General features: G+C 42.8%; 1 protein-coding gene across 3 annotated transcripts in view; it reads left to right on the forward strand.

Moving 5' to 3' along the window:
- Window positions 1–25,792, forward strand: part of UBXN2B (UBX domain protein 2B) — a 324,811-nt gene that overhangs the window by 269,883 nt on the left and 29,136 nt on the right. For 2 of the 3 annotated variants that reach the window (XM_050938899.1, XM_050938900.1), the window contains 4 exons: window positions 20,244–20,347; window positions 22,521–22,592; window positions 24,845–25,010; window positions 25,361–25,447. In XM_050938899.1, coding sequence (XP_050794856.1) covers window positions 22,567–22,592; window positions 24,845–25,010; window positions 25,361–25,447 — 279 coding nt within the window. In that variant the 5' untranslated portion in view covers window positions 20,244–20,347; window positions 22,521–22,566. Of the gene's footprint in view, window positions 1–16,792; window positions 17,004–20,243; window positions 20,348–22,520; window positions 22,593–24,844; window positions 25,011–25,360; window positions 25,448–25,792 lie in introns of those variants that run through there. The other variant, XM_050938898.1, reaches the window with a different exon arrangement.

Here is a 25,792-nt window from a genome sequence, read left to right on the forward strand (position 1 = left end):
ACAAGAGATTAACCTTTGGTTTATCTGACAAGAATATTCATTTCCTAGCAGACAGTCCGAAATTCAGTTCCACAAAACTAGAGGTGGGACACATAACTTGGAGGGCAGTTAGATTTGAAATATGTCAGAACATTTCCTCAGAATGGCAGTAATATTTAACTTGGGTCTGAACTTTGTAGGTGCCAATGGGAAATCTTAAAAAACGCATTAAAACACCATTTCAGTGCAATGACAGAGAAGTAAGGGTCAGGGCCCAGGCACAGCTATACTGGATTCTCTGCCACAATTTCTCCCTCTACCGAGCAATGCAGAGACTCACCTGGTCTGCTTGATGATCATTTCTTCAGGGGTGTTTTTCTGATGTGCCTCACCATAATGGTTTGTGCCAATCACATCTCAGGTAGCAGGTTGTGACAGGTTACACATGTTACGCGACCCCACTGATGGCAGAACCTCACAAAGTCATATTAACAGTAGGAGATTTGCAGTTTATTTTTAAGTATCTAGGCAATACTGTTCTGGCTGTTGAGCAGCAGCCAACACCGGCCTTTTGTCATTGGGATCCTGTCCCACTGATCTTCCTACAGCTGCTGCCATGTTGTTGCAGCACAGAGAGCAGCCAGGGAAGAAGGAACAGGGCTAACACTGCTCAGGGAAATAGGGATGGAGAAGAGATGCCATTGACAAGATCCCTGCAGAAAATCACACTCTAGGGAAGGGATTGGCAACCTTTCAGAAGTGTGTGCCGAGTTTTCATTTATTCACTCTAATTTAAGGTTTTGTGTGCTAGTAATACATTTCAATGTTTTTAGAAGGCCTCTTTCTATAAGTCTATAATATACAACTAAACTATTGTTGTATGTAATGTAAATAAGGGTTTTAAAATGTTTAAGAAGTTTAAATTAAAATGCAGAGCTCCCCGGATCGGTGGCCAGGACCCGGACAGTGTGAGTACTACTGAAAACACTGCTCTACAGCCAAAATGCTTCTGAAATAAATGTAGTCCAACTTTACTAATTCTGGGTCACTGAGAATGAAAATGATGCTTAAAATTGTTGATTGGCTCTAGTTTTCAAGATATGCTATTGGGTCAGTATATACGACCCTTGACTTGGGAATGGCGGAGGATAAGTGAGTTATAAAGGGAAGGGATCTCAATTTAAACCAGAAATGACTAAAATACATCTTTGACTGGATCTATGAATAAATCTATGACTGGGTTTGGACAGTACTTGCTTTTTAGGCAAAACAATGAATGATGCAATCTGAAGCTGGTATTGCATCATACATGATATGAATTGCATCATGTTATTCCTAGAAGTCATGGATGATGCAATCATAACGAAGCTTACATCACTCTGCTGAACAATTGCCCTAGATCAGCTCTAGAAATCATACAGTGTCGTGCTCTCTTATTTGTCAGTGTTTGATTTTGCAAAGGGACACATTTCTGTTTAGCCAAAGTGAGCAGAGATGCCTCGTACTTTTGTGAACAGTGCAGATAACTTCTGCTATGTTTGTAGTGAAGTGACTTTTGCATCACAAAGCGTAGTATAACCACTATGGTTAAGAAAGCCTATCACCTTTCTTTTGGCTGCAAAATTGGAGATCAGGACAAGAGGTGGGCCCCACACATATGCTGCAACACTTGTGCAACAAATCTTCGCCAGTGGTTGAACAGGAAAAGGAAATCTATGCCTTTTGCAGTGCTAATGATTTGGAGAGAGCCAACAGATCATACCAGCAATTGTTACTTCTGCATGGTGCCTCCAGCTGGGAAAGGTGTGTCAAAGAAGAATAAGTGGACTGTGCATTATCCAAAGATTTCATCAGCTATACGCCCAGTACCTCACGGAGAAGGACTGCCGGTTCCTGATGCACCAGAATCATTCTCACTTGAGTCAGACGAGGAAGAGGAAGAGGATGAAACTTCTGGTCCTGAGCCATCAATGTCACAGGACCCACATTTTCTCCCATCCTCCTCCTCTGAACCACACCTCATAACACAAGGTGAACTGAATCACCTTGTCAGGGATTTGGAACTACCCAAGAGTAAGGCAGAGCTGTTGGGCTCCAGACTACAGCAGTGGAATCTGCTGGCAGGCTATCAGGGCAAATGGAGCCCATCAATGCTTGCAGACTATTGCTGGACAGTGACAAGAGATGCTCCATTTAATGAATACAAGAGACAAACCAAGAAGAGCCGAGTAGACACTGAATAGGACTAAACTATGTACATAATAGTTTTTTGCCTTTTGTTTCATAATAAATTTTATTTATATAACCCTTTTGCTGATTTTTAAAGTGTTACATAAACAGGACAGGTGAAATATTATCATGTAAAGCAACCATAAACACATGAAAAGACCTAGGTTTACAATTTATGATTAAAACTCTATCAACGCAATATACATAGACATAAAATGTAAAAACTTCAATATCTTAGAAACAGTAACCAATCAGTTGTTTTAATTGTCATATTTTAATTCAGCACATCAAAATACATAATAAATATCACATTTTATCTCTGAAGCAGACGACTTCTCAAAAATTGTAGACCAGTGAAATCAGCTCACGTGCTGCCTTTGGCACAAGTGCCATAGGTTGCCTACCCCACTTTAGGCCATACAATGAGATAAAAGTTGGATGTGTAACTGAATGGAGAAAGAGCATCTCATGCACTTCCTAGCTCCTTTCCCACTTCTCCCTGCCTCTCACACCACTGCCAAACTTCAACTCAAATCTGTCCTGGGGAAAAATAGGTATAAGAGAGAGAAAAGAAACAGACCAAAAAAGACTCTCAAAGCAAGTGTTTCCAGATCTAAAAGCCACAACTCTTTGAACTCCTCAAAGCAGTATGGTTAATCTCAAGCATGCAAAGCTCATGAGTCACCCCTCTCCAAACTCCCCAAATCATAGGGGGGAGAGATAGCTCAGTGGTTTGAGCATGCGCCTGCTAAACCCAAGGTTGTGAGCTTAATCCTTGAGGGAGGCCATCTGGGGCAAAATCAGTAGTTGGTCCTGCTAGTGAAGGCAGGGGGCTGGACTCTATGAATTTTCAGGGTCCCCACCATATAATAATGGCTTAAAATCATGAAATGTTAATTTAAAATATATTTGGGATTCTTTTTACTTGCCTTCTGAGTTGTTGGTTTTATATTATTATTATTAGGGTACACATGGGCCATGCTTTCAAATATTTTCCACCACTGTAAATAAATAGAGATACCTTATCTCCTAGAACTGGAAGGGACCTTGAAAGATCATCTAATCCAGTCCCCTGCCTTCACTAGCAGGACAAAGTACTGATTTTTTTTTTTGCCCCAGATCCCTAAGTGGCCCCATCAAGGACTGAACTCATAACCCTGGGTTTAGCAAGTCAATGCAACCACTGAGTTATCCCTCCCCCCTATGATTTGGGGAGTTTGGAGAGGGGTGACTCATGAGCTTTGCATGCTGGAGATTTAGGAAAATATTGTTTGATAGAGTCATAAGATTTAGCAACACCATAAAAATAAAGCAGCCTGGGGCACAGAAAACCCTACCTGCAAATTAATCTCAAAAGGGATGAATTCAATATGATGGCTACTTGCAAATCAAGGAAGAAATCAGCTTTGTCTGTGATGTGCTGTCAATATTTCAACAAGGGGTTCCCCCCAAATTATTCTCCCTTTATCTGTGATAAACCCCTTGGTCTGATAAATAGGGGAACAAGACTGGAGAATATGTTCACTTGTTTTCCAAGTTAAACAAAAATGCTTTCCATAACCAAGGAAGGAGGTGAGATGCTTATGTTAAAAGCTGGAAATTTACTTTGCCTTGAAAAAAAATATATGGGGTACATTAAAAATATAGCACAGCCTTCAACTCTTAATTTGAAGTGGAGGACGAGGTACCTTGAGGGGGAATATCCCCCTGGGAATTATTTTATAAAGTGCCTGCCAATTGGTGTAACTGGCAGTTCTCGAGATGAGGTCTTTCTGCGTGTGATATGGTATCCATATAGGATCAGCTCCATGAGAGACAGGTAAATCATCTACACCTGACCTTCAATTTATTGGTAGAATTTTAATGAGACTCCTGGGAATCCCCAAGAGTCCTATGTGGCAAGTAACTGTCCTGTAACCTGAAATAGTGGAGGAAAAAAACACTTTTCTTTTTGTTCTGTGTTCAAACAGCCTCTGGTACAATGGTGCCCTGGTTGCTGACTAGGGCTCCTAGGCACTATGGCAATACAAATAAGAAATGATAATAATATTAAATAGTAAACAATCATGTAGAAAAGGTAATAGTGGGGAACAGAGTTTTAAAATATTCCCTTCAGAGTTATTACTTACTGTTATATGAGTGCCACCTAGTGGTAAATCACATCTCCAATTTTTTCTCTTTTTTAGCAAGATTTTTTCCTTTTGCATTTTATTTGCATTATGAGAAGAATTTAGTGGGAGACAAAACAATGACTGTGGCTTTTGTAATTCTGAACCAGTGGTTCTGGAACAATTTTTACAGTGGGAGTGCTGAAAGCCATTGAATAAAACTGTAAACCCTGTATATGCTGGAAACCACTTTAAATCAGAAGTGCTGCCACACTCCCAGCCCCCTAGTTCCAGCACTCCTGATCTGAACTGTATGGAGATCTCATAAAATAAATAATGTTCAGCACAAATTATTCTATGAATTTGGGAAGAAATGAGTAGGCCAAATTCTGAAGGGCTCCCTCAGGCAAAATTCACATTGAAACGTGAGCAAAGGCTTCAGGGCTTTGTTTTTCATAGATTCCAAGGCCAGAAAGGACCACTATGATCATTTAGCCTAACTTCCAGTATAACAGACCATAGAACTTCCTCAAAATAATTCCTAGAGCAGATCTTTTAGAAAAACATCCAATCTTGATTTAAAAAATTGTCAGTGATGGAGAATCTACCACAACCCTTGGCAAATTGTTCCAAGGCTGATAACTCTCACTGTTAAAGATGTATGCCATATTTCTAGTCTAAATTTGTCTAGCTTCAACTTCCAGCCATTGAATCATGTTATACCTTTCTCTGTTAGACTGAAGAGTAAATAAGAAAATATTTGTTTTCTATGTAGATATGTACAGACTGTAAATAAGCCACCTCTTAACCTTCCCTTTGTTAGGTTGAGCTCCTTGAGTCTATCATTATAAGGCATATTTTCTAATCCTTTAATTATTCTCATAGCTCTTCTCTGTACTCTCTCCAATTTATCAAGATTGTTCCTGAATTGTGGGCACCAGAACTAGACAGTATTCTAGGAGTGGTCGCACCAGTGCCAAATACAGAGGCAAAATAACCTCTCTCTACTCCTATTCGAGATTCCCCTGGTTATGCATCCTATGATTGCATTAGCTTTTTTGGCCACAGTGTCACATTGAGAGCTCATGTTCAGCTGATTCTCCACCAGGACCCCCAAATCTTTTTCAGAGTTAGAGCTTTTACACAACTTTAATTTTTTTTTCCATGTAGTCTAGAGTCAGCATCTCTAAAGTAGCAGTCTAAGCAAAATTAGATTAATGGTGGTTTTACACATTGTGAGTAGTCCCATGGGCTGTGCAGGATGGAGGCCATAATTATTAAGAATATCTATAGAAACATTGCACCCATTCATTTTAGAAAAAGTGAATTTTTTTTATAGATGTGGGACTATTGCTTCATAGATATTGTCAAGTGTGGGTCACATAAGATATATGATGTTACATACTGTATATTAATCCAAATCCTGTTTGCTTTACACCTACTCGATATCAATTAGATTATTCAAGAAAGTAAGACAAGCAGGGGTTTGCCTATCATCATGTAATTTTCCCACTGCTTTCCTTTTATCACATATTTAAAGGAGGATATTCATAGCATGCTATATTAAAAAGAAAATGAACATATACAAATAAACCTGACAGAAAAAATATCAGTGCTTCTAGGAAAAAAAAAGCCTTTTACTCAGATATGATAAAAATGGCATTTTTAGGACTATTTTATCTCTAGGCAGAATGTAATCACCTTAGTGGCTGAGTCTGGCCTGATAAGTTCTGCTTTAAAAACAGTGAAGAGTCAAAGCCCTAGTGCTCGGCAAGCAGTGCTTGCTTAGCACCTGTGCAAAGAGTCTTCGGCATAGTCTGATAAAGATTGTGACTACGCTAGCCTTTTGTTAAATGTTTCCATCATTGCAGCTCCCTTGGTGGTAGCATTGGTAGGAGTGCTGTTGTAAACCGACCGACAGCATCTTAAATGTGCCCTTCCTGCTTTTCTAAGAGCCTGCTGCATCCTTCCTGCAGCCTACTTTCCAAACCTCTTCTGCAGCCTATGGAGCTTAGTCCCTCTCCAACCCTCACCTCACCTCCTAATCCTTCTCCATGCCTGCCTAAATTTCTCTCCGCTGGCAGCTGCCCTCAGGAGGAGATGGGGAGCAGAGCAGAAGCCAGGAATAGCCCAACTAAGATTAAGTTTATGTCCCATGATTTTTGAAAGCATCTACAAAATATGCAAGAATGTAATCATTAAAAAATACCTTTACAATATGTATCAAAAAGAAACATTTTCCTTACTTCTTTTGCAGCAATGGATTGTCTGTGGGATGATTTATCTGTTCTCTGTGCATCTGTGCTCCTTTGGGTATTCTTGAGCCCTTGGTGTGCTTCTACTCAGTCAGATGCATAGATGAGGCAGAGAGGAGTTCAAATGGACTGTGCCTTCATTTCAAAGGCACTTAAATATTCTCCTTGACCCTATCGATTGCTGCTACAACCAGTGAGTGTTAGCAACATTGATACTTCTAGGGGTTTTTTCTGTATTTTTTTTCTGTTCTCTCTTCTTTATCCTCCATTTTGTCAGCTGTTTCTATTTCATGTTAGAAAAGTTTGCAGACACATAAGTCTTGTCAAGTAAAGGTCAACTACATTTCATTTATACATCCCACAGCTGAACTTACATTATTAAATGTATTTTCAATAACATGGGCAAATATGCCCAACACAAAGACTGCTCAGTGATGGAACACTTGCAGAAAACCAAAGAACAGTGCTAGGACTCATGGCCATGGAGCAGGACCCCTCTGTACTAGGCGCTGTACAAACACAAAACAAAAAGACAGTCCCTGCCCCAAAGAGCTTCCAGTCCAAGTCTCTCATTTTATACTTAGATGTAAACACTTTGCTATATGTTTCTACAATGTTAGCAGAACGGGGCTAGGGTGCTACCACAATATACATAATTATAATAATATAATTAATAAGTCAAAGTCCTGGGTTTATGACATCACAGTCCTTTTGTCATGGACAAAAGACTGAGAATGTCAGTGCAAATCCTTATGAAAACACAAACGGCTTTGTAACTGACAAAAGACTATGACCCTGATAATGAATTTGTTGCATGGAAGCAGAACCCTGCTCCCAAATGAAGCCCCACTGAAGTCAATGGGTATGTGTACATTGCAACATAAGCCCATGCTCGAGCCCAGGCTCAAGCCTAACCCCCTTTGCATTAACAGTGCAACTACACTAACCCAGGGCTCAGATCTCTGGGCTGTAGGGTCCGAGCTCCAGTTAAGCTGGATCCACAGTCCAAGTCCTTATTACTTTGCAGTATAGATACAGCCCCGCTTGACTCAGGTCCCAGGAGTATCCCACAATTCCGTGGGTCAACTTCCTTAGTCCTCTTTATCCCTACAATCTGCAATCTATTCTATTGAAAACAGAAGCTACTCCTTCCTTTGCAAACAGCAGCAGCTCAGGTCAACGTTAACACAGTCTCTTCCGATCGCCGATCTGCAAGCACACTCTCAGAGTCTCCTGGGTCTGCAATGGAGAGCGAACTGAACAAGCCTTTTGCAAAGCAAGCTACTCCCTGATAACATCCAGGGCAAACAGTAAAGTTTTTAAACAGAGCACAACGGTCATGCAGCTGCATTTCAGGCAGAGGTGGACGCTTGGTGCTAGGGACTCTGGGATATGGTATTTTGACTCAATTGTCACCATGTCGCAGTGGGTCACAGCCGAGGATGCCAAATTCAGGACAAACGGCTGAGAAACAGGGCAGACTCACCTCAAACTGGTGATTATTCTCTCTTTAGATTATACCAAGCTAGTAACAAAAGTAAATTTCTGTCTCACCACACTGGTTAACAAGACGTTAAAGACCGTCTCCTTAGGCATTTCAGCTCTTCTCTCACCACAAGACACTGGGGGGCTCTATGATGAGTGGTTACTGAAAACCAATTTCATCAAACATAGAATTCTTCTAATCCCAGAAAATCAGCCACAAATCAGGTCAATATATAACTCAGATCTTACCCAATAATCACACTGATGCCAATCCTTTAGTAAGGCTATGTCTACACTGCCAATTGAAGGACAAAACTTTTGTCTTTCAGAGGTGTTAAAAAAAAACAAACCCGGAAAGACAAAAGTTTTGACATAACAAGAGCCAGTGTGAACAGTGCGTTGTTGGCAGTATCGCTCTCCTGCCAACAACGCAAATGCCACTCGTTGGGAGTAGAAGTTTTTTGTTGGCAGGAGAGCTAACAACCAGTGGCTACACTGAGCGACTTTCAGCGTCACGGCTGTGGTGATACAGCCATGTTGCTAAAAGCTGTGTAGTGTAGACATAGTCTAATTAAAAATTAAAGATTTAATAATGAAAGAAAAGAATAAGAGAGTTAATAATGTTTAATAGATTATATACATACAAATAATTGCAAAGGCCTTATATCAAGTTTATAATACTGATGGAATAGACTGCTGAGGTGTCTGCAGGAAGGCTACTGGGCAAGATGAGTTTTGTCTATGTTAGCGTGAAATGTCCTTAATAAGCCATCAACATAGTTGTCTAGCCTTGGTGTAAATCTTATTTTATGGGTGTTGCCCAGGAATACAACACGTATAAGATACAAGTCCATGGCCAATATTCATAACTTTAGATAGAAAGATGATACATGTATATAAACAGGATAATTATATTTATCAAATCATAACTTGGTTAATTTGACTTGGGTCTGTGCACTGCAGTGTGGATTCTAGAGCCCTGGGTTTGAGCACGAGCTAGAAAAGTCTTAACATAGGGTTAAAATACACTGTAGATGCTTAAGCCCATGGTTCTCTAACAGGGGTCCCGGGACAATTTGTATAGTGGGGGCGCTGAGAGACACTGAACCAAACTGTAAACCCTGTATATGATGGAAACCACTTCAAGCCAGGGGGTGCTGCTGCACCCCCATCACCTCTAGTTCCAGCTCCTATGTTTCCTAGAATGGGTCAGCTGACTCAGATGCCACTAACAATGGCCTTACATTGAAGTGTAGACACATCCAACGAGGTTTTTCATAGTTGCAGCGGTCTGCCACCTCATAGTCAGTGGCAGGATTGGGGCTTATATATCAATTTTGAGTACAGGAAATGCCCTTCTAACACAGTTTCCTTGTAATTCTTCTGCTGGGGTGGATGACGCATGTTCCCTCCCATTCTAGCCTCCAAAAAGTGCCAGGGTGTTCGGGCCCCAAAATCAAGGTTTATTCTCTGAGAATGACAAAGGCACAAGGCAGACAGGACCTCCTTACTACCTTCTAGTCTTAAGCTCTATGGCAACATAGCTTCCAAAGAAACGACACTACAAGGGAATTCCCTGCTGGTTGCTGCCTCCAGAGCCTTTCTTAGAGATGTGGGGAAGTAAATTTTGACATGGCCTGCATTACTTTATCCACTAGGAGTCTGAGCCAGAGCCTGAAATTTCTGGAAAGACTCCGGTTGACTCCAAGCCCACATTAGTTGAGAGATCAACCCTAGTCTCCTAATCCCACACTATGAAACCATAACTCCATAGAGCACTCACTGATGGGCTTCTGATGGGTCAGGCAAAGGGATCAGGGGAACTGATGTCATGTAGGTGGTATGCCCTTTTTCACATCTTCCCAGAGGGAATCCTTCCAAGTTATTGTACCCTCTGCTCACAGGAGGGGATGCTACAGTGCATGGAGGGCCTGATCTTACTGTCCCTAGACATGCATTATTATCCCTGAAATTATTAGGAAACTTGGAGACAGCAGAGCTGTAAAAATAAGGAAGGAAAAGTTAAGAATGAAAAAAGTAAATGGATTTGTGTTTGTGACTATAACTGAAAGTTTCTTCAAAGAGTGTCAGATGTATAGAGCACCAAGAGAGTTCACAGGCTTTCCCTCACAAACACTCCAAGGTTCTGATCTTGCATTCCCTTTACATCTTTTGGAATCAACAGAAGTATTGGGTGTGCAGGGAATGCATTATCAGCCCCCAAAAATCATAAGTAGCATGCACGCGTGTGTGTATACACATACATACATAAAATGAAACTAGTAAAAGGAAACCAGAACCAGAACAATTAAAACAATTTTCACAAGAGTGTTTAATAAATCCCAACATGGAAGCTCTTTAAAATGGTTTGTTTCAGAATGACAATCAAACAATTTCAAGCGCTGTCTTTCAATACTTTTTAAAATTACATATTAATTGTATTTTAATAATCTTTCAGTGTCTTATGGCACAAACTTCAGTGGGGATTTTGGAACTAAAGAGTCACATTGTCCCTTACATCCATCATTTGACATAAAAGACTAGAAATGGTGTACATTTCCAGTTGTCAAGTTCCCTTATCAGTTTTCCTCTGTGGGTTTGCGAGAATAGATTTGTGCCCTCCTGCCCTTTTTAGTCCCCTGTGTCTTCCCTTCCTCCTGATGTTCACCCAACTATGCTGTGCTAGGGAGTTTCACTAAGTAGGATGGGAAGCCCTACAAGTTAATGCTGACCTAACCAGTGTTCATTTGTGCCTGGATGTCCCAAGGGATTAGTGTGGGATGATGCCATAGAAAGCAGCCATCCTTTGCTTTTCCTAAAGTTGGCGTGGTTATGGAACTCTGTTAACGTGCATCTATGCTACAGGAATCAGTTATAACTAGATCACGGGACAATCATTCCTAAACTAGATCTGCAGATGGGGTTGTATGTTGTAGTGCATACATCCCTAGAAGTATCACCTCAGCTGGATCTTTGTGATTGGCTTTGAATGTATGCCTTTTCTGTCCCTAATTTAATCTTATTTTAATTTTGGGAGGGGGGTGGCAGGGAAAGGGGGAGGAATAGCTGAGACAATTGAAAAAGCATTTTAGAAATAAAGAAAAATACAATATTACTTTTATTTAAGGAAAGATAGCTGCAAGATAGTAATTAACTATTTTAAATGTACAGCTGTGCAGAAAAGCTTTGGTCCCAGCAATAATATTATGAAAATTAAATGGTATCTTAGGGTAGCCAGATTTGCATTTGCAGATGTTCAGGTTTATATACATTCTCAATGAAAAAAAATTAATGTTAATCTGTATTCAGGTGATATCTTGAAATGCTATTGGCAGCCTTTACCCTAGAGCAGGCAATCAAGAGTGGCAAGCAGGAATAGTGCCAGTGTTTGGGAGAAGATAAAATATGGGACATCTGACTGCAATAAGCTTAATTTCTTCATAAATTCATTTGGATTTTAGAGCAATTACAATTTGGTTTCCCTCTCCTAATTCAGACTATGTCACTCCAAGAAGATGGCATTTTCTTTCAGGCAACAACTGCATGTCACTAATCAGCCCAAGGAAGAGTAAATGAAGTGTGTGAGTACATTTTCATCCTTGGATTACTCAGATAAGGTCCTCAAGTATGTAGCCAATTGATGTTGGCTGATTTCTATTTCTATTTTATTTATTTTTAGCAGTTTAGCTGGTGAGGTGGATATTTTACAGCAGGTGTGCAGCCCATGAATGAATACCAATATTTGTTAGGAACTCAAGTTAAGTTTTCCTTTAATTATTATTATTTGCATTCCTTTATCCTTCCTTCTTTTTCTGCCCCACTTTCTACAGTTTATTTTTTAATTTTATGTATGTAAACTACAAACACTATCATTTTGCTGCTTTATTCCTGTATTGTGCTAAGGTGACATTTCTCAAAGCTTCCTATCCTCAGTGATTGAGACAATCCACCTTGCTATATTCAGCAGTGGCAATTCAACATAGCAAAGCAGTAAGGGGCCAATTGATACATTGTGCCAAAGTGAGAAATTGTCCACTGTACTGGATGATTCATTACAACCAGCAGAAATGCACGCAATATATAGCAATTAGGAGCTATTCTTAGTAGGGTAAACATTACTCACTATACATTACCTACATATACGGCCAAACTGAGGCTTAGCTATGCATATTCAACTCTGATTTCACTGCAACTTGAGACGTAATATGGCCTGCAAAAAATAAGCACGTGGGACATTACCTGGTGCTGAGGGAGGGGATTATGAAATAATCATTGGTTTCTAAATTTCTAGTTGTAACTTTGGTTTCTGACTCATGCTACACACCGTGCTGCCAACTCTGGTAATATTATTGTGAGATCCATAATATGTAGATTTTTTCTTAAGGCCCCAGCTGATAGACTCATATGATTATGTGAGAATCTCAGATTTCATGTTGTTTAAAAGCAAGTTTCTAACCCGCATGGTTGCAGAGAACCCCAAGGCTCAAACACCAGAAGGAGGGCTGGTGCTTCCATTTAGGCAGCCTAGGCAATCGCCTAGGGCGCCAGGATTAGTGGGGGGCAGCATTTTGCCAGCGGGGGGCGGCAGGTGGCTCCGGTGGAGCTGCCGCAGTCATGCCTGCAGAGGGTCCCCTGGTCCCGCGGCTCTGGTGGAGCTGCCGCAGGCATTCCTGTGGACAGTCCGCTGCTCCCGCGGTGCTGGTGGACCTCCCGCAGGCATGGCTGCGGCAGCTCCACCGGAACCGCGGACCAGCGGACCCTCGCCTCGCGGGGCGGCGAAATGGCCGTGGCCTAGGGCGCTAAAAACACTAGCGCCAGTCCTGACCAGAAGGTAAATAAAAGGAAACCAGAAGTATTTTTTTAAAACTGCAGGATTTTTAAGGCACTCTTTTGTATTTTGGGGGCCTGACTCATGGTTTTTGAATGCGTGGGGTTGGCAATACTGTTAACTAATGATGAACATGTCATGTCTCTGTGCCTTTCTGCAATATGTTATAAGGGTTCCCAAAGATTTAAGTTAATAACCCTGCATTAAAAATAGGATTGTTACTGTCATAACCTTAGTCCCAGATTTGGACCTTAGCGTCCAAAATATGGGGGTTAGCATGAAAACCTCCAAGCTTAGTTACCAGCTTGGACCTGGTACCTGCTGCCACCACCCAAAAAATTAGAGTGTTTTGGGGCACTCTGGTCCCCCTGAAAAACCTTCCCTGGGGACCCCAAGACCCAAATCCCTTGAGTCTCAAAAACAGAGGGAAATAATCCTTTTTCCCTTCCCCCCTCCAGGTGCTCCTGGAGAGATACACAGACACAAGCCCTGTGAATCCAAACAGAGTGACTCCCCCTCTCTGTTCCCAATCCTGGAAACAAAAAGTACTTTCCTATTCCCCCAGAGGGAATGCAAAATCAGGCTAGCAAATCCAACACACAGATCTCCCCTGATTTCTTCCTCCCACCAATTCCCTGGTGAGTACAGACTCAATTTCCCTGAAGTAAAGAAAAACTCCAACAGGTCTAAAAAGAAAGCTTTATATAAAAAAAAGAAAGAAAAATACATACAAATGGTCTCTCTGTATTAAGATGATACAATACAGGGTCAATTGCTTAAAAGAATATTGAATAAACAGCCTTATTCAAAAAGAATACAAATCAAAGCACTCCAGCACTTATATTCATGCAAATACCAAAGAAAAGAAACCATATAACTTACTATCTGATCTCTTTGTCCTTACACTTAGAAACAGAAGACTAGAAAGTAGAAACTGCTTCTCCAAAGCTCAGAGAAAGCAGGCAGACAGACAAAAGACTCAGACACAAACTTCCCTCCACCCAGAGTTGAAAAAATCCAGTTTTCTGATTGGTCCTCTGGTCAGGTGCTTCAGGTGAAAGAGACATTAACCCTTAGCTATCTGTTTATGACAGTTACTATTATTAGAAAATCTTAAAAATCAGATTATTACTATAACGGCTTATCTACAGCATCTTTTAGTTTACTGCAAGCTGTAGTGTAAATCTATCCCTGACTAGCCTGCACACTCTCACTGCTGTTTTGATATCAGAGTTTAGGCTATTACTCTAAAGTACAAATAAAGAGATGTTTCTGGCATGTCACACTACATTGTGGCAACAGAGACTCATTGCACAAACGGGGCTAGGATAGGAGTGGACTGAAAGAGCCAGAGACACACATAGATAGGACAGCCAGGCACATACACACAGAGAGGCAGGCAGACAGACAGACACACACACACAGGCAGGCAGATGCAGATACATTCAGGGACATAGGCACTGACTTTTGTGTGCTCTGGGGCTCAAGCACCCATCGAAAAAAAATTATGCGGTGCGCAGCACCTGCAGGGCCGGATTAAACTTTTGTGGGCCCCAGCACCCAAACTGTGACCCCCACCCCCACTTGGCCTCTTCTCCCTATCCCCCGAGGCCATGGTCCCGCTCAGCCTCTTCCATGCTGAGACCCTACCCACCATTTGCACGGGGGAGGAGGGGAGTGGACAGGAGCACCTACTGGCAAAAACAAAAGTCAGCACCTGTGCTCAGGGCAGGCAGGCAGATACACACACATGCAGACACACACACACACACTGTCCCTTACCCGTGTGCAGGTAGCCACAGACACAGGGGCAGACAAACTGGTAGGAGCACACTCACACCCGGGGCAGGTAGATGCAAACAATCACAGGGCCAGGCAGACAGGCACACAGGGCCACACACACACAGGGCAGAGGGGTGTGCATATGTGCACAACCACACACAGACAAGTGGGCACACACGCGGGGTGGACGGGTGGACACATACACACAACGATGGGCAGGCGTGCACACATATATGTGGTAGGGTTGCCAACTTTCTAACTGCACAAAACCTGCCTGCCCTTGCCCAAGGCTCCACCCCTGCTCCGTCCCTGCCCCCACTCACTCCATCCCCCCTGACTCTGTCACTCACTCTCCCCCACCCTCACTCACTTTCACTGGGCTGAGGCATGGGCTGGGGCCAGAAATGAGGGGTTCAGGGTGCGAAAAGGGGCTCTGGGATGAGGCAGGGAGCTGCAGCATGGGAGGGGGTGAAGCCTCCGGCTGGCGGTGTGGGCTCTGGGGTGGGGCTGGAGATTAGGGGTTTGGGATTCAGGATGGGGCTCAGGGCTGGGGCAGGGGGTTGAAGTGCAGAAGGGGATGCAGGGTGCAAGTTCCAGGAGAGAGTTTGGGTGTGGGAGGGGACTCAGGGCTGGGGCAGGGGGTTGGGATGTGAGAGGGAGTGAGGGCTCCAGTTGGGGGTGTGGGCTCTGGTGTGGGGCCAGGGATGAGGGGCTTGGGGTTCAGGAGGGGGCTATGGACTGGGGCAGGGGGTTGGGGTGCAGATTCTTGGAGGGAGTTAGGGTGTGGTAGGATGTTCCAACCTGGGGTTGGGGTGCTGGAGGGGGTTTGGGGTGCCAGCTCCAGCTAGGTGGCACTTACCTCAGGTCACTGCTCGCCTGCCCTGGCTCCACATAGCTCCCAGAAGGCTCCTCTTAGGCAGATGGGCCCGGGGCTCTGTGTGCTGCCTGCGCCAGCAGGTGCCACCTCACATTGGTCAATGAGAGTTGCGGATCCAGGGCAGTGCGCAGAGCTTCACTGATTGCGCCTCTGATTAGGGGTTGCAGGGAAATGCTGGCTGCTTCTGGGAGCCACGCAGAGCCAGGGCAGCAAGGAGCCTGCCTTAGTTCCGCTGTGCCACTGATCATACTTTTAACAGCCCAGTGGTCAGTGGTGATGACCAGAGCTGCCAGAGTCCCTTTTGACCAGGCATTCCAGTCAAAAACGGGACACCTGGCAACCGTAATACATGAGCACACATACCCAAGAGGCAGTCAGGCACACCCATGGGGTGGGCAGGCACGTCCACGGTTGGACAGATCTATACATACACACAGGGATAGGCAGGTGCATACTCCCATGCACACCATTCCCACAAAGGGGCAGATGCATGCAAACACACACAGGGACAGGCAGAAACATACATGGGTGCCTGCTGGCATGCGCACGTGCGCGCGCGCACACACACACACACGTGAGTGCTCATACTTGGGCAGGGGGGCATATGCACAAGGGTGCTGGAACAATCTGTATAGTGGGGCTGCTGAGAACCATTGAACCAAACTTTAAACCAGGGGTAGGCAACCTGCGGCACGCTAGCTCATTTTCAGTGGCACTCACACTGCCCAGGTGCTGGCCACCGGTCCAGGGGGCTCTGCATTTTAATTAAATTTTAAATGAAACTTCTTAAACATTTTAAATACCTTATTTACTTGCTATACAACAATAGTTTGATTATATACTATAGACTTATAGAAAGAGACCTTCTAAAAACGTTAAAATGTATTACTGGCATGCGAAACCTTAAATCAGAATGAATAAATGAAGACTCGGCACATCACCTCTGAAAGGTTGCCGAGCCCTGCTTCACACCCTATATATAATGGAAACCACTCCAAGCCAGGGGGTGCAGCAGGACCCCCGCTTCCAGCACTTTGGCATCTAGATGCATGCCTACAGCAGGCAGCTGGTCAATAACACGCAGCGGCAGGCAGGGACGTGCAAGCACACTGGGGGGAAGAGTTAACGCGCACGCAGACGTGAGCAAGTGCGCCCGCAATCACACAGGGTTCGAGCGCGGGCCGCCCATACCCACATTGGGCGGATCCAGCGAAGGGGGCGAGGCTATGGGGGCTGGTCCAGTCCCGCTCCTCCCGTTGCCATGGCAGCCTGGCTACGGAAGTGCTCTGCGGCGCTTCCCTCCAGCCGCAGGTCCGCGGGGAGCGGCTCCCTCCGTGCTGCTGAAGATGGCGGACGGCGGGGAAGCCGCGGGCCAGCAGGAAGAGGCGGTGGTTGGCGGGGCGCGGCGGGACAAAGGGCCCCGGGCTAATGCCCGGCCACCCTCGGCCCGGGACTTACAGGTGCGGAAGGCCCAGGGCGATACTCGGGAATGATGAACGAGAGCCCGGTGGCGCCTACTTGACAGGTGCCGTCCCGTCCCGGCGGCTGCGGCGCTCCGGGCTGCTGGGCGGGGGAGGCTGGCCTGGGCAAGCCCGGGCTGTGCGGTTAGAGGCGCTGCCCGGCGGGCTGTATTTCCCGGTGGAGCGGGGCACAGGGAGCTGCGCGCTGGTGGGGGGCTGCTGCCTGCCCTTTCCATGCACACCCCGGCACCCTGCCCCTTGGGCCAGCCACCGCGTGAGCCTCCCCACGGGGCTGTGACGTGCCACATGGTGTGGAGTGATCTGCCAGGCATAGGCAGGTGGCTGGCTTTGTGTCACACCCCTTCTCTCACAAGACCCACATTTTTCAGGACTTAATAGCCCTGCCTGATGAGGCTGCCAGCTCTTGTTTGCAAGGCCAGAATAAAGCTGCTTAATGCAAAATCCCTCTTGTGCCGATGAGCCTGGCTTTCAAACACTACAGCAGAGGTTCCCAAACTGAGTTCGTGGCTTGTTCTGGGTAAGCCCCTGGCGGGCAGCGAGACACTTCGTTTACCTGAGTGTCTGCAGGTATGGCTGCTCGCAGCTCTCAGTGGCCGCAGTTTGCCTGGGAACCCCTGTGCTAGAGCAAGAGGCCAGCAGCTTCTGGCACGTGGCTCGCCAGGTATGAACCCTGGCGGGCCAGGCCAGTTTGTTTACCTGCTGCATTGGCAGGTTTGGCTGATTGCAGCTCCCACTGGCCGCAGTTCGCCATCCCAGGTCAATGTGGGTGGCAGGAAGCCTCAGCCAGCACATCCCACACTGCTTTCTGCAGCCCCCATTAGCCTGGGACAGCGAACCGCGGCCAGTGGGAACCGCGATCGGCCAAACCTGCCGACGCGGCTGGTAAACAAACTGGCCTGGCCCGCCAGGATGCTTACCCTGGTGTGTCACATGCCAGAGGTTGCCGACCCCTGCACAAGAGCAATGGAGAGGTGCCTCAGCCTGCAGAGAGTTTGGCTTGCGTTGTTGGCTTCCTGCAAAGAAATGCTATAAAATCTTAGCTGTAACCATTTCTTTATCAACATTAATTTTCCCCACCAACTTTAAAACTATGAAATGCTTCCAAATATTCTTTAAAACCATGTCTATGCTTTCCCATGCTTGCAGCAGCATGTAGGGTATGTGTAGCCAGGGGTCCTGGTGCTGGGTGCGCCAACAACCCTGGCTTGAAGTGGTTTTCTTGGTATACAGCTTTGTTCAATGGCTTTCAGCACCCCCACTATAAAAATTGTTCCAATGCCACTGCGTGTAGCTACATGCCACACACTCACTGGTGTGTAGCTACATGTGGCAGTGAAAGTCTCCAGCAGGGAGCTGCTGGCATGCAAAGATCTTGAGCATGTAAAGAGCTGTGTAGGGTATGTAGGGCCTTCTGCTCTACTCAGCCATTCCCCATTGTCTACACTGCTGTTTTATACCCATGCTAATTGGGCAGGCTGTGTCTACTCTACACAATACCTAAGTGTAGACCTTTAGCTATCTATTACTTAAGCAAAAGAAAGGTGAAACTCTAGGCAGTGTTACTGTTTTTGTTTAATTACACATAAGGCAATACATTGCTGACCAGTCCTGACCATTTTTCCTTTTTACTTACTAATATTAGGTTTGCACATTAATTATTGTTGATAAAGTCTATGAGTCTATTGAGACTAACATTTTTAACTGAAGCATACAGTAGTTACATTCATCTTCAGTTTTCCAGACTGTTGATGATCGGACTTGTAGTTAAGCAGGCTTTTTGAGTAGATGGTCTTTCATGGTGTTAAATTTATCTGAAATAAAAGTTCCCTTTTTAACTAGCACAAATCTGTAGAATGCATATTAAGTTTGAGATACTGGATGTCTTTTAAAAGTTCTATTGCAATCTCACTATGTACAATTTTCTTAATAGCCTCAGTTCTTCAACTAGTTTACTCTCCTGGATAACGAGCATCTCATACAATACTTATTCCAATATTAAATACTGTGATTCTAAAACAGTTTGTCTTGCAAAGGGCTCTCTTTATTCATATGTTTGTTCGTAAGACAAACTATAGTAGAATTGTAGCCCTGCACCACCATGTGGTGAAATGTTAATATCACTCCAGAGAAAAGCAGAATCAAATTTTAGAACTCTGTTTTGAGATAAAAATTTTAATATTTACAAAAACTAAATACAACATCGTTAAAGGCAATAGAAATCAAGCTACCAAAAACGTCCTATTTGGTATCCCTTCGCATACTGTTCTTAAAGCGGAATCTGCCAGAGAAATGGCAGCATCTAGGGCAAGGGTGGGCAACCTATGGCACGGGTGCCGAAGGTGGCACGTGAGCTGATTTTCAGTGGCACTCACACTGCCTGGGTCCTAGCCACCGGTCCGGGGGGCTCTGCATTTTAATTTAATTTTAAATGAAGCTTCTTGAACATTTTAAAAACCTTATTTACTTTACATACAACAATAGTTTAGTTATATATTATAGACTTATAGAAAGAGACCTTCTAAAAACGTTAAAATGTATTACTGGCACGCGAGACCTTAAATGAGAGTGAATAAATGAAGACTCGGCACAGCACTTCTGAAAGATTGCTGACCCCTGATCTAGGGCTATCCTTGGGAAAAGCCTTTCTAATACAGGTTATTACGCTTGGGTGTAAGCCTTTAAGCATTTGCTGAAGTCAGTGTTAAACACATGCTTAAGTGCTTTGCTGAATTGGGATCTTAATATTAGTACATTCTGTTGTGGTTGTAAACATGTTATATAAGAACTGAAAAATATAAATTAAAAGCTATTACTGTTATGTTCTCTAACAACCTTATTGAAAGTAATGTGGCATATTGTTTCACATAAATATAGAATATCTTTGTCTTAACCTTTTACAAGTAATGTGAATGCTTTCTATGTATTCTAAACAGATGCTTCTGTATAAAAATCTTGTCATTCTTTGCTAGTGTAGCCTTATTACATACTTAATGAGGTAATTCAGGCTTGTGTTTAATATGTAAATAAATACGTGTTTATTTCAGAGTACAGGTATCCAGACAAATATTTATGAGTATCTGAATAATGTCACTCGTGTTTCTAAATCAATAAGGAGCCTAGGCTTCTAAAACAATGCATAAAATGTTTATTCTCTTGTTCTTTGTATAGTTTGTATTTCTAATCTTAGAGATTTTCTAAAAAATCTGGTATTGTATGTAGTTGGCTTTGGCTGGGTTATATGAAGATGAAGTAAAAGGCAAGTTATCCCATTCTGACAGACCACCAGCTACAGTGTTCGGTAACCCAAGAGTACCAGTTCAGAGGTAAGAAGTGCTTTGTACATTATGATTAGTAATTTATTTGACATTTGTAATATCTGTTTCAGTTTACTAACCCTGCTTTTGTCACAACATTCAGAAATTTGATCTCGAAGAGGTATTATATTCCAATGCTTGTTTAAAAAGCTATAACAGCACACAAGAGTAAAGTGGGGAACCCTATAATACTGCATCCACTCTGCTTCCTTAGGAAGTGTCTGTAGCATATATTTATTTATCAAGTAGTCTTCATTCTGCAACTGTTCCCAACCACTTTATGTTTCTGTTAGATGCTGGCAAAAGGCTTAAAGTTAAATGCAGAAGTAGTTATGTTGTCACACAGATTTGGACATATGACCTGTGTTCTTTTGGGGGAACAACTGTTAGGAGCAGGAGCAATTCAAATGGAAGACTATGCCTAAGTGCGTCTTTAGGGTCAGGAAACCACACTGCTCATGTCAACATGAGGACTATGATCCATGATCGTTAAGTCCTATCCAAAATTATCCCTGAGCAGCATCTGCAATAGGAGAATTGGCAAATATCCTCTAAGATTCTTCATGGGAACAAAGAACTTGGGTGGACAACCTCTGTGTGGTAGAGGAATTGAATATATTTTTCTCTGTTTTTCTGGCGTTTAGGTGCCTATGGCCAACAAGAGTTTGCTTTAAGTACTTAGGGTTCACATACCAGGTTATATGGAGACTCATTATAGCACTCTCAGATAAACTTTAAAAAAATCTTGCCAAGTTTAAATTAATCAAATACAAAACAACTGAACAGTAAGATGTTTGTTAGTTTGTTTTTTTAAATCCAATCTATATATGGCAAGTGACTGGGACATGATGAACCAAACACAAGGCCCGTGTGTCTTTCTGAAAAGGCCCCATCCATATAGATGTGTCAGTGTGAATCCCATTTTTAAAAAATGGGTATTTACCAGCGAACATCTCCATGACTGATGACAAACCTACAGTCCATTTGTGCATATGGATCTCTGGAAAGATGAAATTCAGCCCAAGGCTGGATACTTGGGGGACAATAATAATTGTTTCTGGTTGAGATCACCAATCTAGGATGGTTAACCATCTACAGATATCACTATTAAAAAGCTGCTTGCTAATACATACCACAAAGTTATTATACTTACTTCCTATTCCATGTAGGGAATAGGTTGGTACTGTATCTTGAATACTTCAGAATGGTATATGTTGGCAAACTCTAGCTCTTTATTGGCAATCATATACCATGACTCAGATGAATCTCTTTTAGAAAGAAAAGATGCCCCCTTAACACATTGTTAAATAATTCCTAATTTGGATAGATTGTAGTCTACATCAATTGTCAAAGTTCCATTAAAATCAGTGGAGCTATGGCTGTTTGCACCAGTGGTGGACCTATCCCATGGATGTGAAGTTAGTGCAGTGGTTCTGATTCCTTATTTCAAAGTATCTTTTAAATTCATTCTAAATGTTTACTGTAAACCTTTGTAATGTTGGCTTTAAGAATATTTTTGAATCCATGTAATAAACAGAAAGAAATAGGGGAAACTACTGCTTGTAAGCTTTTTGGGAGCAGTGTCTGTCTTTTTGGTCTGTGTACAGCACCTATCACAATGGGGTCCGGGTTCATGACTGGGGCTCCTAGCACTTTGGTAATACAAATAAATGATAATAATGCTGGTTGGTCCCATTGCAGGTTCAAGTACTACAAAGCCAGTTTTCAAATATAATTGAAGGTTAAGGGTCAGATTCTTCAACCCTTAATCACATTGAATGTTACCTACTGATGTTAGGGAGACCACTTGTGGAGTAAATTGTCATTCAGCATGCATAAGGGCACTGCTTTGCGGCCCTAAATGAGCTCCCCTCCATTCTTTCCTTGCTACATGGTGAATATTTGGAACTATTTACTGTGGCCAAAAGAACATATGTCGTTACAGTGTGTCAGCAACTTAGAATTATTTTATAAAATACTTAAACAGTTAGTCTGAATGGAGCCCATCAGGTCAGAACTTTTGAGAGACCTTATTTTCACTTTTTTTTTAAGTATATTAAAAAACTAACCATTTTACATAGTCATGAAGTGTGAAGTTCTTGTTACAATGGATATATTATGCAGTGTATATATCAGTAATGATTTTAATAAACCTGAATTTTTTTAAAATATTTGTTGGCAGTCTAAAAATTGACTCTTTCAGAAGCTTGAGAAAACCAGAAAGAAGCATGAGTGATGATAAAGAAAACCAAAGGTACTGTAAAAACAGAGGCTTATTTATCTATAACAATTATGAATAGAATATTAATCTAGATTTTATTTTTTTCATTCATACATTTTTTCTTTCTTCTTTCTTCATAATGGTGTTGATCTTAGTCTTTGCTCTAAGTGCTCACATAAGGGCTGTTGCGTGACTCACTAGAGGGAAATGGTGACATGAGGTATGGAGGATAGCCTTCCCTATTTAAAATAAAATGCTTTGTCCAGTTTTCAAACTATAAACTGAATCTTTAATTATGGAAGCCTACAGTTCAGAATCTCCTTGTTTTTACATGTAATAGAAACCCCGGAGCAGTGGCGCGCTGACCCGCTCAGCCTGCCACCACTGTGGGGTTCCCGCTGCTGGCCGTTGCCAGCTGGGGTCCCACTCAGCACCTGTTGCTGGCCTGGGGGAAGGAACCCCAGGCTGGCAGCGGGCGGAGACCCCGGCTGGCAGGAGCCGGCGACCAAACCCCAGAGCAGCAGCTGGCTGAGCCACTCAGCCTGCCACCGCTCTGGGGTTCCTGCTGCTGGCACCTTGCTAGCCAGGGACCCGCCGCTGGTCCCTCTCAGTGCCCGCTGCTGGCCTGGGTGAAGGAACCCCAGGCTGGCAGCAGGTTAAGACCCTGGCTCACAGGAGCCAGCGGCGAAACCCCAAAGCGGGGGTGGGCAGAGATGCTTAGCCCACTGCCGAAACCCCAGAGCTGGGTGGGCTGACCTGCTCAGCCTGCCGCCGCTCTGAGGTTCCAGCTGCTGGCCCCTTACCAGCCAGGGTCCCCACCGCAGCCCTACTCACCTTGCTTCTGGTTGGAGTTCCAGCGCAGGCCCCCTGCCAGACAGGGCCCAGGCCTCGGGCCCTGCACAGCCCTACCAGCCGCCAGTTCCACTCACCTCAGCTGCTGATCTAGGGTTCCAGCCAGTTAACAACTGATCACTAAGAAGCCTGTGTGCAACTTAAAGTATCCAAATACGTGCCATCAGACACTGGAAAACTCAGCAAGGAAAAGCAAGGGCAAGGATTATGCTAAACTAATAAGATCTGCATTTTAATTTAATTTTTAAATCTTCTGAAACATTTTGAAAACCTTGTTTACTTTACATATAACAATAGTTTGGTTATATATTATAGACTTATAGAGAGACCTTCTAAAAACCGTTAAAATGTATTACTGCACGCGAAGCCTTAAATTAGAATGTATACATGAAGACTCAGCACACCACTGCTGAAAGGTTGCTGACCCCTGGTTTATAGACATCAGTGTTGAGATAGCAGCATCAGTTTTATTCTACTAAGCAGCAGCAGATTGACTTGTTTTATCCTGAATCAACTCACCTTGCCTCCTATACTGAAATAGTATACCCAAAGAGAATAGGAAGCATTCAGCATTTTATTAGCTGTTTAAAATCAAATCAAACAGAACATAAAGATGCTACAGCTTGGCAATATGTCATATCTAGCTATCTAAATTTGGATAGCGTCCATCACCATGGTGTATAAGCATATATTAGCCCCTAGTACTTCTAGTCTCTTAATCTTACTCTCTGACATGTATATAACTTCTGATTACAGATAATAATACACTCTATGAAATGGATCTCATGCAGGGGCTAGAAATTAGTCTATTTTGAAAATAAACTAGATGTTTACTACTGTTTGTTTTATCCAGTGGTTTTCTCTGAAGTTACTGCAGACTCTAAAGTGCCTCAGAATATAAATTAATTGTTGTTAAAAAAGAACTAACATTTTTAAAAATGTGACCATAATTGACTGTTAAGCCTAAGATCTCACTTTGGTGCTATTTTTAGTTGTTGTATGTCAGTTCTACAAAGGCAGTGTTAATTGTGCATCTGATTTTCAAATGCATCTGCATTTCATCAGACCAGCCATAGTCTCATGCACAGAACCTCCTAGTGGAGATTATTCTTTCCAGGAGCTGGTGGAATCCACACAAGATAAGGAATGTAAAGTCACAGCTATGTCAGGACTGTGTTCGCTATAAAATATGATTGTGGCTCCTAACCTCTAGGAACCTCTATACCTTTGTAGGTCCACTGTAGCAATTCTTTTAGTAGTGCTTCTTTGTGTATTGAGAAAACCAGAACCGGGTGGAATGCTTCTGTGATCAAAGTGAAGAGGTTTTGTGCCAGAATTTGGCTACATTTGTTTACTGAGCTTTTTTTATTGAAAAATGGGTGTCCATCAATTACTTCAGAAGGATTGTCACTGATAAACATTATTGTTTAAAGATTTTACTCAGGTGACTCAGAATATAGCGGACTACAGATTGTTGGGCCTTCTAATAATAGGAATCCCAGTAAAATTGTTGGTGAACTTTTCAAAGAGGCAAAAGAACATGGGGCAGTTCCACTGGATGAAGCTGCAAGAGCCTCAGGTGATTTTAGTAAAGCTAAAGTAAGTATAAAAAAGATAGTTTGGTAAACACCAAATGAATTAGTTATTTTTGCCTAAAGGGCTTATTGTCTTGTAAATTATATTACTAATACTTGCAAATATTCAATTTCCAATCCTAACATTTCATAGTACACTGACTGCTTAGCATGGTTATAATTTCTAACTCCCTGATTTGCTAATTAGAAGGCATATCAATTAGAACATTGTGTGTCTGTGTTAACTAAAGAAGCAGACTTGTTCACATTTTAATTTATGTCCTGCACCCCATTAAATATCTTTGTAAATTGTTTCACGTATCTATTCAGGCTGTTTAAATTTTTTAATTAACTTTCTTTTAAATATTTTATCAGTCATTTTCAGGTGGTGGATACAGATTGGGTGACTCATCCCGGACGCGCTCTGAATATGTATATGGAGAAAATCAGAATGGGCAAGATGTAAGTAAAATGTTGAACAGCAGAAAATAGTGTTACATATCCTGCAATGTTTGAAGCCCAAGTTGTCAAGATAATATTTTTATATAACAATAGTTTTGTTTATAATGAATAGCTATAGAGCCATGTAATGTACATTTTAAGAATAATTTCTTAAAGCCAAAGGGTCTACATGGACAAAAATACATAGATTATGAAGTACATAAGCTCTGCTGGTAGAGGAAAGAAGTGTCTGACAAAGAAGACTGACTGGGTCCAGTGTTGTGACAAGAAAGGATTGTATTACTGAGAGTGCTCTGTGGCTCTAATCTGAGTTGCAAAGTACTCCTTTGAAATTAAACGCTTAAT

The sequence above is a fragment of the Gopherus flavomarginatus genome, chromosome 2 (assembly GCF_025201925.1).
Source record: "Gopherus flavomarginatus isolate rGopFla2 chromosome 2, rGopFla2.mat.asm, whole genome shotgun sequence".
NCBI classification, from domain to species: Eukaryota; Metazoa; Chordata; order Testudines; family Testudinidae; genus Gopherus; species Gopherus flavomarginatus.